The following is a 17,549-nucleotide window of genomic DNA, read 5'->3' on the forward strand; positions in this document are numbered from 1 at the left end:
TTTTTTAACTTAGAAAGTATTAAAATTTAAACCCCAAATTGTTATTTTGTAAACTTATGGGTAATAATAAAAAGATTGGCTTTTAAGAATATAAAAGGATAAATTATTTTCTAGTTTTTTAAACTCTTATGTTAGATATAGAATAAAGTAATAATTAGGTTTATGAAGATTTATTTTAGATATATTATTTTTTAAAAATGTAACATAATAATAATTATGTTAAGTGTATATTAAAAAATAATTATTAAATTATTTATTTACTTAAAATACATATTAAAATATTAAATATATATTAAAAATGAGTTAAAAAATATATATTTATATACACAGTGAAAAGCTTAAATTGTCTTCTATTCCACTATATTGTATGTGCAAAAAAACTGCCTTAAGAAGCTTTATTACATTCTTCATAATAAATTTTTGTAATTTGACATATAGGGTAATTAAACATTAATTTTGCGTGATATAGCGTCTAATTTTTTTTTTTGCTTTTTGGGTTTGCCATAATTTATTTGTAAATACTTCAAATTAATCGTGTTAACAATGAACAAAATTAAAAAAAAAAAGTGTATATTTTATTTATGTAATTGATAAAATAAAACATCTTAAATTTTGCATAACTTGATGCTTAAACTATTATAAATTCCAAAATGTAATGTCTATTAAACCGAATAGTATAAAATTAATTTTATTTCTTATAATAGCATAGAAGTAATTTTTATGATATAAAATTAAAAATAATTCTATAAAAAAAGATACGTGGCAGATATAATTATTTTAACATTACAATATTTTTTACCTAATCTTTAGCTGTTAAACAACCAATCTTTTTTTTTTGGGGGAGTCTATTCCATTAAACAACTAAATGAAAGAAATAGAGATACAAGACTGTTATAGTGTTCACATCCCACAACATAGTTTAGAATGCAGAATTTGTAACACAATCTTAAAAATTGCATAAGCTTATACACCAGGATATGAGTATGTGCATCCATTTAAGATACTTGAGACTCAATTGGGGTGTAGACTGTCCAAAAGAGGATCATCCTGATCCAATCTGCACCCTTCCGAATCTAGAGACTTTAATTGTTGAGCTTGCTTCCCATTATAAACTCCAGCATGGAATATGGAGGCTCAAGAAATTGAGACATCTTGAAAGGATGTTATGTGTGACTAGTAAAACCATTCCACCTGACACATCAGGAAAAGATTATTTGCCGAGTCTCCATACCCTCCAACTTGTCACTCTTGAAGAAGGAGTGACAATGTCCTCCATTGTTAATGGAAGATTCTCCAAACTAAGAAAATTGGGACTAGAGTGGAATGCCAAAAGTAAGTGTACCGAGAATGAACTATTACAAGGCTTGCATCACCTTAAGAATCTAGAAAAGCTAAAACTAGTGGACTTTAAGGAATTGACATTAAAGGCACGTGAATTTCCTTCAAAGATTCCCCAGATAAATATAATGATGAAGTATGATTCTGATGAACTTAACTTTAGCTACAGTTTCTTGAACAGTCTAGGAGAAGTTACCAACCTCCGTATTCTCAAAGTAACCTCAAAAGGGATGTTCGGTGAAGACTCTCTTAGCCTTGCGGCTAAAAGCTTCCCTAATCTTGAAGTGTTTCATTTGAAAGAGATGGGTGTCAAAGAATAAATACTAGAGAAAGGTGCAATGCCATCTCTCCAACATCTGATCATCAAAGACTGCAACTGGGATTAGCTTCCAGAACAATTGTGGTCCTCGACTATATCAACAATAATCTTGATATTGATTTTGACTGAACAAAAGCATCCATATATTGCTTTTTTTTTTTCAGAAACAAATAAATTCATCCAAATAAGAAACTAGCATTAACTGGTTCCCATTAACATACAGCATACTTTAGCTTCTTTATCCACTTTTTTTTTAACTGTTGAATTTGACCCATCTTCTAATATACGATACTCTGATGTAATGTAATGTAGTAAACATATATAATTTGCTTTTTAATATGATAAATTGTGTTACATTTTACTACAATCACTATTATAGTAGATAAGATCAAATGGATTTCTTAATTAGCTGTTATATATCATTCTTTTGTAGCATTTTAATGTTGTTTTATTTCTATTCAATACTATTTCAAGTGTCAGCTCCTTGGAAGCCTTACACTAAATTTGTTGCTACTTGGTGGGTTGAGGGTCAATAATCAATAATAATGTGTTTGATGTGTTTGAGTCTTTGAGAGTTGCTTTACTAAACAGGGGAATTTGAGAAAAATTCACTGTATTTGTTATGAAAGTATGAAACTCTACCGGCATGTCCAATTTCATCGCCAGTTTTTCTTCTTTATTTCTTGAGTTATAAATTAGGTTATGTACTTGCCCTTTGTAACACCTACTTCAAGTAAGCACCTCAGCCTCTACATCAGTTCTTGGTTAATTACCAATGCTTTTTTGACTAGGTTTTATCAGTTACATATTGATTATTTGTATGACATTAAGATAAATCTGATGAGTTTAATTTCATTGTAATGTGCCTAACATTATAAGGATACACATCAGCTAAAAATATTTCTGGCGTTGCCAAAACTAACATCGTAACTGAAAGTATACAAGTATCCAACCAATGAGAAAAGTATATTTATCTATAGCAATTAGCAGAATAACAAAACATGTATAAGATTTTCATGGTCACAGCTTTAGAAATGAAAAGGAGCTAAACCCTAAAACTTCACCACAAGACTAGACTTTAGAAAGTAAGGCAACCCGGTGCACAAGCGTCCCGCGTTTAACGCAGGGTCCGGGAAAGGGCCGCAACCAAGGTTGTAATGTACGCAGCCTAACCTGATAATTATATCAGTGGCTGTTTCCACGGCTTGAACCCGTGACCTTGAGGTCACGTGGAGACAACTCATCCGCTGCTCCGAGGCTCCCCTTCACTTTAGAAAGTAAGGCAATGATTAATAATCCCCCAAGCATTTGATATGTCAAGTTTCACCTTGGGTACTCCAAACTCATATCTGAATGCAACTTGATGCACAATGCATCTTGCTCAGTACTTGTACATTAATCAGAAAGTAATAAAAACTAGCCGGAATAATGTGGTGCAAAGCATAGCAGAATAGTTAAATAACAATATTGTTCTTCTTATTCTTATGCTTACTATCACTAGGGAACAGCAAGAGACTCTCTGTATATACAGTGTAACTTACATAGTGGAAACAATAGTGCCCAAAAGGAAGAGTAGTAGGACGTGTAAAACGTTGGAGCAGCTCTTCTCTGATATTATATTTGGCAAACTTTAATAATCTAGCCCGAACAGATAGAATAGGATCTACTTCAATAATGTCACTACCATTGGATATGCATAGAGGCTCAAACTCTAAACAAGGAATGACATACAAAGTCCAAGATGAGTGAACTTTGTATTCTTTCATCACCCATATGTGTGTTTTACGTTCACGATAGTAATGACAATACAAGGCTAGACACCCTCCTAGTATGACAAATGTGGTAGGACCACGCATTATGAGTTGTTCAGGCAGAGATATCTTTGAGAAACTTCTTTCCTTCAAATCAAATACAAGAAGAGCTTCATTCATACCAGAGGAAGACGACCAATGGATAGAATCGCATTATCGAGAAAATAAGAGGACCTGCCCATACTACGATGAACAATATTGCTGAATCCGGTGAGTGGGTTCCATACTACAAAATAGTATGGCTCTTGGTGTAAGAGAACAAAACCTCTGCAGGATCCCATCACACGAAACTCAGAAATTGGCTTCTTCTTGAAAGGGAAAGATAGCTCTTTTACTTGGTAATTGTCGCCATTAAATGCTTCATCTAGGTGAACAAGGTAAGCTTCCGTGGAGTTTTTTATGTAGATGCACGCATGGGTGGGTGCAAAAGAGAGGTGAAGATGCGATTCCGCAAAGTCTGGATCGGAAATAAGAGAGTGCCAAAGCTTCGAAACGCACTTGAGGCGGCCGAGATGTTTGACCGGAATCCTCAGTAAGATTCTCTGAATCAGGTCAAGAGGAAGAATGTCGTTAATGCTCTTCTGCTTCTTCTCCATGATCGATCACTGCACTTACTCAACTTTTTGAGTTAACTAAGAAAATCTAATCCTCAATATTTAGGGAGAAGACTAAGAAACCCTAGAGATAAAAAAGCTTTAGTGAAAATAATATTTTATTAATGAAGTGTTTGTTATAAATAATTTACACACAAATTTTATAGTCATTCACTTCCTTAATAAACGATTAAGATTAAATTAATCAATAGTCTAGATTAAGGCCCATTTAAAAACTTTAAAAGTAACTTTTTTTTACTTTTGACTTATTAATGTCTGGTGCAATTTTTAAAATCAAATTACAACTTTTTAAGAAGCTATTTAAGAGTTTATGGAGAAGTTAAAAAAATGACTTCTCTCATAATACTTCTAATTTTCATCACATTTGTATAAAATAAGCACTTTTAGAGTTAAAAATCCCAACACAAAATAACTTATTTATAAGTTACTTTGAACAGAGTCATTTATTGTTTAAGTTATTTTATCAAAAGGAGCTTAATTAAGTTAGTTATCCAAACTGGACCTAAGTGTCTAGAACTTTTATTACAAATATCTCACCTACTATATTTTTCTAAATATTTTTAGATTATTCCACTTCCACACTATTTTTCATATTGTTATATATAGCTACACGCTTTTAAAATTATGTATCTTTTTTAGAGTTTTTTAAGATTTTTTAGAGTCTTTTGATACCTTCTAAAATATTCTAAAACATTCTAAAACCATCTAAAATATTCTCAAACATTCTAAAATATTATAAAATTAAAGTTAAATGTAATATTTTAAAATTTACCATGACATAAAACTAAAATATACACGAAAATAATGTGTAAAATATGAAAATAATATGTATAAAAATATACATTATATGATAAATGATTTGGTAGTTAACTAGGGATAAAGACCCAACCCAATTTTTGTCCATTTTTACAAATAACAAGTGCCTCTTATTCAAAATAAAAAAAGGAGACACTTTAACTCTCAATCTTTTTATTTTATACCATATGATTCCTCTGTTAAAAAAAATTATTAATTAGTAAAAAATATTAGTTTTGTGAAGAATTTTTAATTATATTTTGTGCAGTCTTAAACTCGCACAAACTATTAATAAGTTTATTTTTGAAAAATTCTTTCACCGGTGGAAGACCATTGATTGAAATGATGTCACATAAAAAAAATCATTACAGTACAAAGACCTTTTAAAAAAATAGCATCGAATAAGAAATGAAATTAGATAACATTAATATTGATAATATTTGTATTGGTGATGGTGACCATAGAGGAGATAACGATGGTGATAAAGTTAGTTGAATAGAAATGATAGAGAATTAGAGATAGAAGTGATAATGATAAGGATGAAAAAGATAGTAATAGTAATGATCATAGTTGGAAATATTGTTGAAAGAATTTTGTGGAATTTAAAACTCCTCACAAATTACAAATAAAATTCCTATAAAACTAATTTTATTATTATTTAACCAATATTTTAACACGAGGGTCACATTGTCCTAAAATAAAAAAGTTGAGTAATTATAGACAAAAGCCTAATTGAATCTTTACTCTTAATTATAGTATTTAGTTATTGACAATTTGACATAGCATACAATACCATACAATGACTACTTACTAGTGTTACACCTAAACAACCAAATAAAAAACTACCGAAGTAGCCAAAAATAAGATACTCCTATGTCTAGGTTCCTGAGAGATGCAGGCAAAATTACCAGCCAAAATAAGTGCATTTGAGAATAAGTGCATTTGTTCATATTGGAATTTCTGGTTTTGTTGTAGTTAAGTAATTTTGTGATGGTGGTAGATATGGCTGTTTTCTTATTTTGCTACACGTTTTTTCTGTCTTTTGCTGCACCGAATAAAGTATTAGGTCATCAAAATCGTTTACTCTTCATTAATCTAAACTATCAGACATATAAAATAGACCTGTTTCAAAGGATTCCTCCATGTTACACTTTGGACAAAGTATTAAATAGTGTGGATTAAAGCATGATCTTTTTTTTATATGGGTAGCTTTTTCTGGACACCGCCATAACAGTTTCAAAGTGAAATGAAGGAATATCCATAATAAATAAACAAAACAAGCAAAACCGTATTCATTGAGCACTTATACATGGATGGGACTGTGCTCTAGGTTCACCACAAAATTCTGTTAGTCGCTTTCTGTGGAAGAAAGGTGAAGATAAAACACATGTTAAATTAAACAAGCAAATAAAGTGTAAATTAAGCACTTAACGGCATAGTCCGAGATATTATTTTTCTGGAACATTTCAGCATTCATCACCTCATCTCTAACTCTTCAACACCAGAATAACATGCTTGACTTTTTCATCATAATATGAAGACCTTAAACTAGATATAACAAATTAACAATGATATCTCCATGCTCTTGATCTATATAATCTTAAACGGCCAACAAGAAAATTGAAGAATCATCAAATATAAAATTATCATTGCTATTTAGAAAGGCATATTTTAAATTTTGGTCTTAAACATTTATTTGTATCTAATTCTGCTCATGAATCTCAGCCATCCCTTTTTTTTTCCCTATTAATTTCAGAGTACAATAAATTCCATCTTCTGTTACAAATTCAGAAGGGGGTTACAAGAAAAAGGAAGCTAGCAAGTTAAGTCTTCATTTGCTATGATATTTTTATAGAAGTCGAAAAAAAAACAGGGCAAAGAAGAGTAAAGAACACAGGACTGTTCTTAGTCTCCACACCTCAGTTTAAAAATATATCTAAAAGCTAATCTTAAAACTAGGAAGTACCTGAATAAAATCAAATTGAAAGATATACATAAAAATATGAAAGTTACATCAATATAGCAAATGTATCAACATGCTATAGGGTTTCATTACCAGATACAACAAAAAATAAGGTGAAAATAGAAAACTTAAACGTGGTTCAATTAATTAATCTACCATTAAAAAAAAGACTTACGAGCACATGCCATATTCAATGAAGAATTTAAGTGGCAAATACAAATATCCCAACTGTAATCCCAACAAAGAAAATAATGAAATACTTACTAATAAAGACCAAACTGAACTGAAAAATTAACAATTGGTTTATATGTTAAATCTCATACTGATGTGAATAAAGATAAAGCAGATAATATAAGAGATTTTAGTATAACATTTAATAAAAAACATTGAATTTAACTAGAAGAAACTCTATTTGCACTTTCAAATGTTTCAGTTTTTGACATTCATAGTTAGAAAGGAAATCATACTCTAAAGTAAAAGCAAAATAAAATAAAATTCTCTAGATGCTTCTTCCAACTCAACTTGTCAATCCTACACTTTATTTACAATAGAATTAAGTGTCTCAGTAGTTCAGTCAATCTCTCCAAATTCTCTCTCCTTGTTTGACATCTTTTTTATTCTGATGGCTATGGCCTTCAGAAAAGATCACCTTGCACTACACATGAAAAAAGAAATAACTTAAAAAGTTAAAACCCCTCACCACAAGACCAGACTTTAGGAACCAAGACCGTGATCAATGATTCCCTAAGCATTGATAAATTCAAATTTCACCATCCATATACAAAAGTCACATTTGATTGGAACTTGATGCAAAATGCAAATTGCTCACTACATTTTTATTAATCACAATGCAATGAAAACTAACAGGAATAGATTGGTGCAAAGCATAGGAGAATAGTTTACATACCGTTTTCCTGCTCCTCATTCTTATTGTTATCCTTATCCTTAATGTCACTCGGGAGTGGCAAGAGAGACTCTGTATACATAGTATCGGCTTGATGGATGGGAAATGGACAACAAAGATTTTTAAAATGTTTGAGCATGTCTTCTCTAACATTATATATGAAGTACCCTACTTTATCGTCCGAAGTATAACCTCTTCCAATAATATCACCTTTACTGGATAAGCACAATGGCCGAAAAACTTTGTAAGGAATTTGATGAGTGCACCTTATATTCTTTCATCACCCATATGTGAGTATTACAGCTATCATAATTGCGATAATACAAGGCTAGGCAGCCTCCTAGTAGGGCGAGTCTTCGATAGGAGCATGCACTCATTACAGGTTGTTCCGGCCCAGATATCCTTGAGAAAGTCCTCTCCTTCATATCAAAGATAAGAATAGCATCCCTGTAAGCTGTAAGAGTGAAAGGCAGCCAATGAATAGCACCTTTCAAGAACAACCCACAAGAAAAGCTATCAAAAACACCCAAGGGTTTGGGGATTGCAACATCAAGATTAATCCATGAATTGGTTCTCAAGGACAAGCACTCCAAATGATATTGTATTTCCCAATCCCTCCAAGCTATAACAACTAAGTAATCATCCTGTGATGCATCATAACCAAATCCATGCAGACGCGCACTGTAGGTAAGCCTAAAGTCAAGGTACTTACGACAAGGAACAATATGAGAATAGGATATTCTTTTGCTGAATCCAGTCAGTGGGTTCCATACCACAAGAAAATGTGGGTGTTGATCCAAGAGAATAAAGCCTCTGCAGGATCCCAAGACCGCAAAATCATAAGGTGGTTTCTTTTTGAAAGGGGGACACACCTCTTTTTGTGATGCATCATTGTCGTCTAAGTAAACCAAGTAAGCCATAGTGGGGTTTTCCATGAAGAAGCATGCGTTGGTGGCTGTGGGAGATTGGTGAAAATGCAATTCCGCAAAGTCAGGATCAGAAATTAGAGAGCACCAGAGCTTGGAAACGCACCTGAGGCGAGCGAGATGTCTGATCGGCACCCGCAGTAGAATTCTCTGAATCAGGTCAAGAGGGAGGTTGTCGTGAATGCTCTTGCTCTTGTCATTCTTCTTCTTCTCCATGGCCGATTGCTCTTTTGGTTTGTTTGGTTAATTCCCTGTGTGCTTCAGTTGCTGCTTCTTATCCATGCTTGGATTGCTGAGATTTCCGCAATTCATATAGGGACTTGAAATTGCTTTGAAAACATAATACTAAGGGAAGGGAAGGGAGTTTTAGATTGGCTATTCTTTTTTTTTTGGTGACTACGAATTTTTTTTGGTGACTTAGATTGGCTATTCAAAAACAAAAAGTAATTTTTTTTAAAATTTAATAAAAAAGTTTAATTTATTTAAAAAAAATTAAATATAGTATTTTTAGATTTAATTTGTAGTTGTATAAAATGGTAAAGCATTTCTTTTTGAAATTTGATAACTACTGAAGAAAAAATAGTACTTAGAAATGTTAACCTTAACTATTTAGATGTGACATAGAGCTAAATGAATTCAACAATACCTGTTATTTCCACTAGTGCACATGCCTCTGTTTAGTTCAAACTTCAAACCAAGGGGGAAAAGAAAAGTAAAAAAGAAAAAAAATACCAAACTGATTTAGGAAGATTTGAGTACTTTGAAGTTTGAAGTGAAAAGTCATAAGCAAAAACGACAATTTCTTCATGCAAGACGAGACATATATGCATTTTCTCAATAGTGAGTGATATGTATAAGCAAGGTGAGATATATATGCCTATGACGTTCTTTGATGAAGTTTTCTGGCAAAAGCAGGGCCAATTTTACCTCTTCAATTTTCATATACTGAAATGTTTTTAAATTCACTATCTCATTCTCATATATAGGCATATAGCTCTTAAACCCACACATAAAATGTCCGACACTTGCATCAAAATACTCTTTTTCATGCTATATTAATTTGAATCCTATATCTTAGACTAGCCAACAAGAAAATTGAGTAAATGAATCAATATAAAATTCTCCTAACAAGAAGGTCATATACCAAGATGTATAAGAAAAAGAGATGTCCGCCCCACACTCAAGGAGAAGAAAATAGAAAGTTTAGGTTTGTTTGGTTTACGTTTTTATTTTCGCTATTTTTTGTTTTTTTAAATTTTATAAAAAAATGAAAATTATAAAATTTAAAAAACATAAAATATTAAAAATAAAAACAGAAAATAATAGATCAAAGACACCTTTAATTTTTCTAAGAAATTTAAATTTTAAAAAACTTCAACCGAAGATCTCAACAACATTAATTCAATATTCCTTTTAGTTCATTAATATATCACTCGTTTAAATCTTTTTATTCAATATATTTTTTACTTTCACATTCTAATTATTTATTCAATATTTTCTATTTTTATTTTTTTTTTAAATAAAAGAGCTCAACACTAAGGTGGAGCAAGAAGCAGTGTCAAAAATAAAGTAACACAAACAGTAAACAGCTAGTAGCTTACAGAATAAAACAAATTCCATTATCATCTTCGACAAAGCCATCAACAACACAAGGGATCTTTATACCTCCACTCCTGGTAACTAAGCCTTTTTCTTTTTTTTGAAATATCCTCCTATTCCTTTCCAGCCAAACGTTCCAAACTATCGAAAAATAGCAAATGAACTAATTTCTGCACTCCTCCTTTCTACCAGTTGCATTTGTCCAACTTTAAAAATGTTCCTTCACAGTACCAAGAAACGACCATTTCCTGCCAAGATGAACTAACCATCCGCACTAAACTTGTCAAATAAATTCACATCCAAGAAATAAGTGATGAACATTTTCAACATCCTTTTTACATAGAGCACACATATTATCTTTCCGATTAATTATCCCAAACCGACACAATCTTTCTTTCGTATTCACCCTGCTAATCAAGACAAACCAAGGAAACAACTCCACTCTCGGAGGAATTAAGCCTTTCCAAATAGTCTTGGTGAAGCTATAACTTGTTATGTCCTCCGAGAGTGTTTCCTCCTACAATACCTGCACAAATGAGTTAGTAGAAAAAACACATTGTCTATCAAACTTCCATACAAGCCTATCATCTCTGTCAGCCGCTGGTTTAACCAGCCTCAGAGCGTCATGCAACTGATTCACAAGTTCCAACTCCCATTGAAATAGCTCACGCCTCCATTAGAAGTTTCAAATCCACTCTAACCCATTTCAGAACCCACAGTCCCCAATGACTGATCCATTTTGGATTGAAACCAAGAATAGCCTTGGAAACCTATTCTTTAGAGCACCACAACATAGCCAAACATCCTCCCAGAAACGGGTTCTTCTACCATCACCAAGCTCCATGGTGAGTCTAGTGATTATCTTATCTCTTACATGTTACTTCTTAATCTGTAACTTACAGATATCATTTCATGATCCTCTTTTAGTAGGTAATGTCTGGGTGGATAGTAGCTCATTAGGATTGAGATTATTACAGGAGCATACCACCTTCTTCCACAATGGACATTCTTCCTTTGAAAACCTTCACTACCATTTAAACAAGAGTGCTATATTTCAGATCATCGCATCTCAACCACCTAAACCACCTAGCTTTTTTTTAGAGCCTGAGCCACTTTCCATCTAACCAAAGCTATGCCATTACTACTGTCCTTTTTACTCCACAAAAATTTTCTCTGTAATGAAATCAATTTTTCAGCAATAGCCTTCTACATCTTATACAAGTTTAAGTAATATACCGGTAAGCTATTTAAAACAATTTTGATAAGCATTAGCCCTCCCGTTTTGTTTAGCACCTTTGACTTCCATAAGCTTAGTTTCTCCTCCATCTTATCTATTATTTTCTACTTTTATCTTCCATAAAATATCTTGCAATTAACATCAAAATATTTATACAAAAAATCTATCAAATAAAAGCATTTGAATAAACAATTTGTAATTAATTTATGAACAACGATAGATTTATTTTCTCATTTTTTAAGTTGTCTTTTGTTTCACTACATTTTGTATGCAAAAAATTACCTATACCAATATATAACAGTTCTCATCGTTTGTAATTTTTTCTGTCTGGGTTTGGCATAATTTGCTAGACAACTGCCTAAAACCAACCGCGCTAACAGCAAGATTACCAAGAAAAGTGTATAGTTTGTCTATGTAGTTGACAAAATAAAACATCTTAAGTTTTGCATAGCCAAGTTTACTTGATGCTTAATCTACTATAAATCCCAAAAGGAAATGCTGAGGCAGTAGACTGAATATGTTTGTTCCGTAACATTAAAGCATTCATTGCCTCATTTTTAGCTATTAAACAACCAAATGAAGAGAAAACAGGAGATATCAAGTTAATTAGTATTTTTTTGTTATCATACTTAGATAAAGGACTAAAAAAAGAGGAAAGAAACACAGACACAAAACTAGTATTAGTGTCCACAACATAGTTTACAATGTAAAATTTGTAACACAACTATAAAAGATGTAAAAGCCTATATAATCAAGACAGTCAATTTTTTATACTTTATGTACAGATAATTAAGTCCAAAATACACAATACTCAATCCCTCATTGCACACTCTTAACGCATAATAAAGTTATTACATTTAAAAATTTCATATCAAAGAGTGATCTTTTGTTGATAATGTGTTTGAATGTTTGATGTATTCTGTATAAGAAAAAATTTGCTTATACATTTCATCCAAGCACCTCCCAATCTAAAGCCTTTTTACTTGTATTTGTAGGTCCGGTGGTCGATGAATAATTCATGGCATCAAGTTGTATTCATCCTAAAAGCTTTCCAACATGAATGATTCCTTTAGCATTTTGTCATCACCAAGTCATAAGCATAAGCAAGGTTAAACGGATATAATGAGTTCTGTTGATCTTGTTTGTAAAAAAAGTAGAATTTTAAGAGAATTCAATGCATTTGTAACACCTATTTCAAGTAATCACCTCAGCCTCTAAATCAATTCTTGGTTAATTACCAATGCTTTTTTGCCTAACGGTTTTATCAGTCTCATATTGATTACTTGTATGACAATAATATACATCTGATGAGTTTAATTTCATTATGATGTGCCTAACATTATAAGGATACACATCAGCTAAAAAATATTTGTGGCATTGCCAAAGCTAACATCGTAACTGAAAGTATACAATCAAATCAATGAGAAAAGTATATTTATCTATAGCAATCATCACAATAACAAAGCATGTATAAGCTTTTCATGTTAAAGGTCACAACTTAAGAAATAAAAAAGAGCTAAACCCTAAAACCTCACCACAAGACTAGACTCTAGAAAGCAAGACAGTGATTAATGATTCCCCAAGCACTTGATAAATCAAGTTTCACCATGGATAGTCAAAACTCAGATCTGAATGCAACTTGATGCACAATGCATCTTGCTCAGTACTTCTACATTAATCGCAAAGTTAAAAAACTAACAGGAATAATCTAGTGCAAAGCATAGCAGAATAGTTAAATAACATTCTTCTTCTTATCCTTATGCTTACTATCACTAGGGAGCACCAAGGACTCTCTGTATAACTGCAACTTGCAAAGTTGTAAGCATGGTGTCCAAGATGATGAGGACATGTAAAATGTTGGAGCAGCTCTTCTCTGATATTATATTTGACAAGCTTTATGGATCCAACCGGAATAGATACCCCGAAAGGATCTACTCCAATAATGTCACTACCATTGGATAAGCATAGAGGATCAAACTCTAAACCAGGAATCGCATACAAAGTCCAAGATGACTGCACTTTGTATTCTTTCATCACCCATATGTCTGTTTTATGTCCAAAATAGTCATGAGAATAGAAGGCTAGGCACCCTCCTAGTATGACAAATCTGCCAGGACGACCCATTATGAGTTGTTCAGGAAAAGATATTTTTGAGAAGCTTCTTTCCTTCAAATCACCTTCAAGAGAGAAAAACAACCAATGAATAGAGCCATTCAATACAACCCACGAGGTCGGCACCCTATACTACCCAGTGGTTTGGGGAGTGCAACATCAAGATTAATCCATGAATTGGTTGTCAAGGACAAGCAATCTAAGTGTTGGTAGTTGCCACAGCCATCTAACCAAGCTACAACAACTAAGTAATTATCCCGTGATGCGTCATAACCAAATCCATACAGATTCGCATCACCAGGAAACTTAACGTACCTCTGCTCACTACGATGAACAATACAAGAGCAAGATATTCTTTTGCTGAATCCAGTGAGTGGGTTCCATACAACAAAAAAATGTGCCCGTCGGCTTAAGAGAAGAAACCCTCTGCAGGACCCCAAGACACAAAACTCAGAACATTGCTTCTTCTTGAAAGGGAAAGATACCTCTTTTACTTGGTAATTGTCACCATTGAATACTTCTTCTAGGTGAACAACCTAAGCTTCCGTCAAGTCTTTTCTGAAGAGGAACGCATGAGTGGGTGCGATATTTTAACAGAAGGGTCACATTATCCTAAAATAAAAAAATTGAATAATTGTAGACAAAAGTCGAATTGAATCTTTACTCTTAATTATAGTATTGAGTTATTGACATAGCATACAATACCATACAATGACTACTGACTAGTGTTACACCTATACAACCAAATAAAAAATTACCGAAGTAGCCAAAAATAAGATACTCCTATGTCTAGGTTCCTGAGAGATGCAGGCAAAATTTCCAGCCAAAATAAGTGCATTTGAGAATAACTAGTTGTTCATATTGGAATTTCTGGTTTTGTTGTAGTTAAGTAATTTTGTGTTGGTGGTAGATATAGCTGTTTTCTTATTTTGCTACAAGTTTTTTCTCTGTCTTTTGCTGCACTGAATAAAGTATTAGGTCATCAAAATCGTTTACTCTTCATTAATCTAAACTCTCAAACATATAAAATAGACCTGTTTCAAAGTATTCCTCCATGTTGCACTTTGGACAAAGTATTAAATAGTGTGGATTAAAGCATGATCTTTTTTTTATATGGGTAGCTTTTTCTGGACACTGCCATAACAGTTTCAAAGTGAAATGAAGGAATATCCATAATAAATAAACAAAACAAGCAAAAACGTATTCATTGAGCACTTATACATGGATGGGAACTGTGCTCTAGGTTCACCACAAAATTCTATTAGTTGCTTTCTGTGGAAGAAAGGTGAAGATAAAACACATGTTAAATTAAACAAGCCAATAAAGTGTAAATTAAGCACTTAACGGCATAGTCCGAGATATTATTTTTCTGGAACATTTCAGCACTCATCACCTCATCTCTAACTCTTCAACACCAGAATGACATGCTTGACTTTTTCATCATAGTATGAAGCCCTTAAACTAGATATAACAAATTAACAATGATAGCTCCATGCTCTTGATCCATATAATCTTAATCGGCCAACAAGAAAATTGAAGAATCATCAAATATAAAATTATCCTTGTTATTAAGAAAGGCATATTTAACATTTGGTCTTAAACATTTATTTGTATCTAGTTCTGCTCATGAATCTCAGCCATCCCTTTTTTTCCCCTAAGTACAATAACTTCCATCTTCTGTTATACATTCAGAAAGGGGTTACAAGAAAAAGGAAGCTAGCAAGTTAAGTCTTCATTTGCTATGATATTTTTATAGAAGTCGGAAAAAAAAACAGGGCAAAGAAGAGTAAAGAACACAGGACTGTTCTTAGTCTCCACACCTCAGTTTAAAAATATATCTAAAAGCTAATCTTAAAACTAGGAAGTACCTGAATAAAATCAAATTGAAAGATATACATAAAAATAGAAAAGTTACATCAATACAGCAATTGTATCAACATGCTATAGGGTTTCATTAGCAGATACAACAAAAAATAGGGTGAAAATAGAAAACTTAACGTGGTTCAATTAATCAACCTACCATAAAAAAAAGACTTACGAGCACATGCCATATGAACAATGAAGAATTTAAACGGGCAAATACAAATATCCCAACAAAGAAAATAATGAAATGCTTACTACTAAAGACCAAACTGAACTGAAAAATTAACAATTGGTTTATATGTTAAATCTCATACTGATGTGAATAAAGATAAAGCAGATAAAATAAGAGATTTTAGTATAACATTTAATAAAAAACATTGAATTTAACTAGAAGAAACTCTATTTGCACTTTCAAATGTTTCAGTTTTTGACATTCATAGTTGGAAAGGAAATCAGACTCTAAAGTAAAAGCAAAATAAAATAAAATTCTCTAGATGCTTCTTCCATCTCAACTTGTCAATCCTACACTTTATTTACAATAGAATTAAGTGTCTCAGTTGTTCAGTCAATCTCTCCAAATTCCCTTTCCTTGTTTGACATCTTTTTTATTCTGATGGCTATGGCCTTCAGAAAAGATCACCTTGCATTACACATGAAAAAAGAAATAACTTAAAAGTTAAAACCCCTCACCACAAGACCAGACTTTAGGAACCAAGACCGTGATCAATGATTCCCTAAGCATTGATAAAATCAAATTTCACCATCCATATACAAGTCACATTTGATTGGAACTTGATGCAAAATGCATATTGCTCATTACATTTTTATTAATCACAATGCAATGAAAACTAACAGGAATAGATTGGTGCAAAGCATAGGAGAATAGTTTACATACCATTTTCCTCCTCCTCCTTCTCCTTATTATCATTATCCTTAATGTCACTCGGGAGTGGCAAGAGACTCTCTGTATACATAGTATCGGCTTGATGGATGGGAAGTGGACAACAAAGATTTTTAAGATGCTTGAGCAGGTCTTGTCTGACATTATAAATGAAGTACCCTACTTTATAATTCGAAGTATAACCTCTTCCAATAATATCACCATTACTGGATAAGCACAATGGCCGAAAGAATTTGTAAGGAATTTGATAGAGAGTCCAATATGAGTGCACTTTATATTCTTTCATCACCCATATGTGAGTGTTACAGCTATCATTATTGCGATAATACAAGGCTAGGCAGCCTCCTAGAAGGGCGAGTCTTGGATAGGAGCATGCACTCATTATAGGTTGTTCCGGCCCAGGTATCCTTGAGAAAGTCCTCTCCTTCATATCAAATATAAGAATAGCATCCCTGTAAGATGTAAGAGCTGTAAGAGAGAAAGGCAGCCAATGAATAGCACCGTTCATGAACAACCCACAAGAAAAGCTGTCAAAAACACCCAAGGGTTTGGGAAGTGCAACATCAAGATTAATCCATGAATTGGTTCTCAAGGAAAAGCAATCCAAATGATATTGTCCTCCGCAATCGCTCCAAGCTACAAGAAGTAAGTAATCATCCTGTGATGCATCATAACCAAATCCATGCAGACGCGCACTGTAGGTAAGCCTAAAGTCACGGTACTTACGGCAAGGAACAATATGAGAATAGGATATTCTTTTGCTGAATCCAGTAAGTGGGTTCCATACCATAACAAAATGTGGGTGTCGATCCAAGAGAATAAAGCCTCTGCAGGATCCCAAGACCGCAAAATCATAAGGTGGATTCTTCTTGAAAGGGGGACGCACCTCTTTTTGTGATGCATCATTGTCGTCTAAGTAAACCAAGTAAGCTATAGTGGGGTTTTCTATGAAGAAGCATGCGTTGGTGGCAGCGGGAGAGTGGTGAAAATGAAATTCCGCAAAGTCAGGATCAGAAATTAGAGAGCACCACAGCTTGGAAACGCACCTGAGGCGAGCGAGATGTCTGATCGGCACCCGCAGTAGAATTCTGTGAATAAGCTCAAGAGGGAGGATGTCGTGAATGCTCTTACTCTTGTCATTCTTCTTCTTTTCCATGGCCGAGTGCT

At 33.0% G+C, this 17,549-nt stretch overlaps 2 protein-coding genes across 5 annotated transcripts; both read right to left on the reverse strand.

The window, feature by feature from the left end:
* Window positions 1-3,584: 3,584 nt before the first annotated feature.
* Window positions 3,585-4,064, reverse strand: LOC127746720 (F-box protein CPR1-like). Its single transcript, XM_052260740.1, has one exon. The coding sequence runs from the start codon at window positions 4,062-4,064 to the stop codon at window positions 3,585-3,587; it is 480 nt and encodes a 159-aa protein (XP_052116700.1).
* A 3,234-nt stretch (window positions 4,065-7,298) lies between these two features.
* LOC107486198 (F-box/kelch-repeat protein At3g06240-like) lies at window positions 7,299-17,549 on the reverse strand. 4 transcript variants are annotated; one of them, XR_008008374.1, is made up of 2 exons: window positions 16,122-17,549; window positions 7,299-7,489 (listed from the first exon to the last, which is right to left on the reverse strand). XR_008008374.1 is itself a non-coding variant. In XM_052260859.1 (2 exons), exons 1-2 carry the CDS (start codon window positions 17,536-17,538, stop codon window positions 7,476-7,478), a joined length of 1,176 nt encoding a protein of 391 aa, XP_052116819.1. In that variant the 5' UTR covers window positions 17,539-17,549; the 3' UTR covers window positions 7,299-7,475. The 4 variants fall into 4 exon arrangements, 3 of the variants coding, with proteins under 3 accessions (XP_052116819.1, XP_052116820.1, XP_015962242.2); XM_052260859.1 differs by having other exon boundaries at window positions 16,377-17,549; XM_052260860.1 differs by lacking the exon at window positions 7,299-7,489 and adding an exon at window positions 13,948-14,230 and having other exon boundaries at window positions 16,377-17,549.

The sequence above is a fragment of the Arachis duranensis genome, chromosome 4 (genome assembly GCF_000817695.3).
Source record: "Arachis duranensis cultivar V14167 chromosome 4, aradu.V14167.gnm2.J7QH, whole genome shotgun sequence".
Lineage (NCBI taxonomy): Eukaryota > Viridiplantae > Streptophyta > Magnoliopsida > Fabales > Fabaceae > Arachis > Arachis duranensis.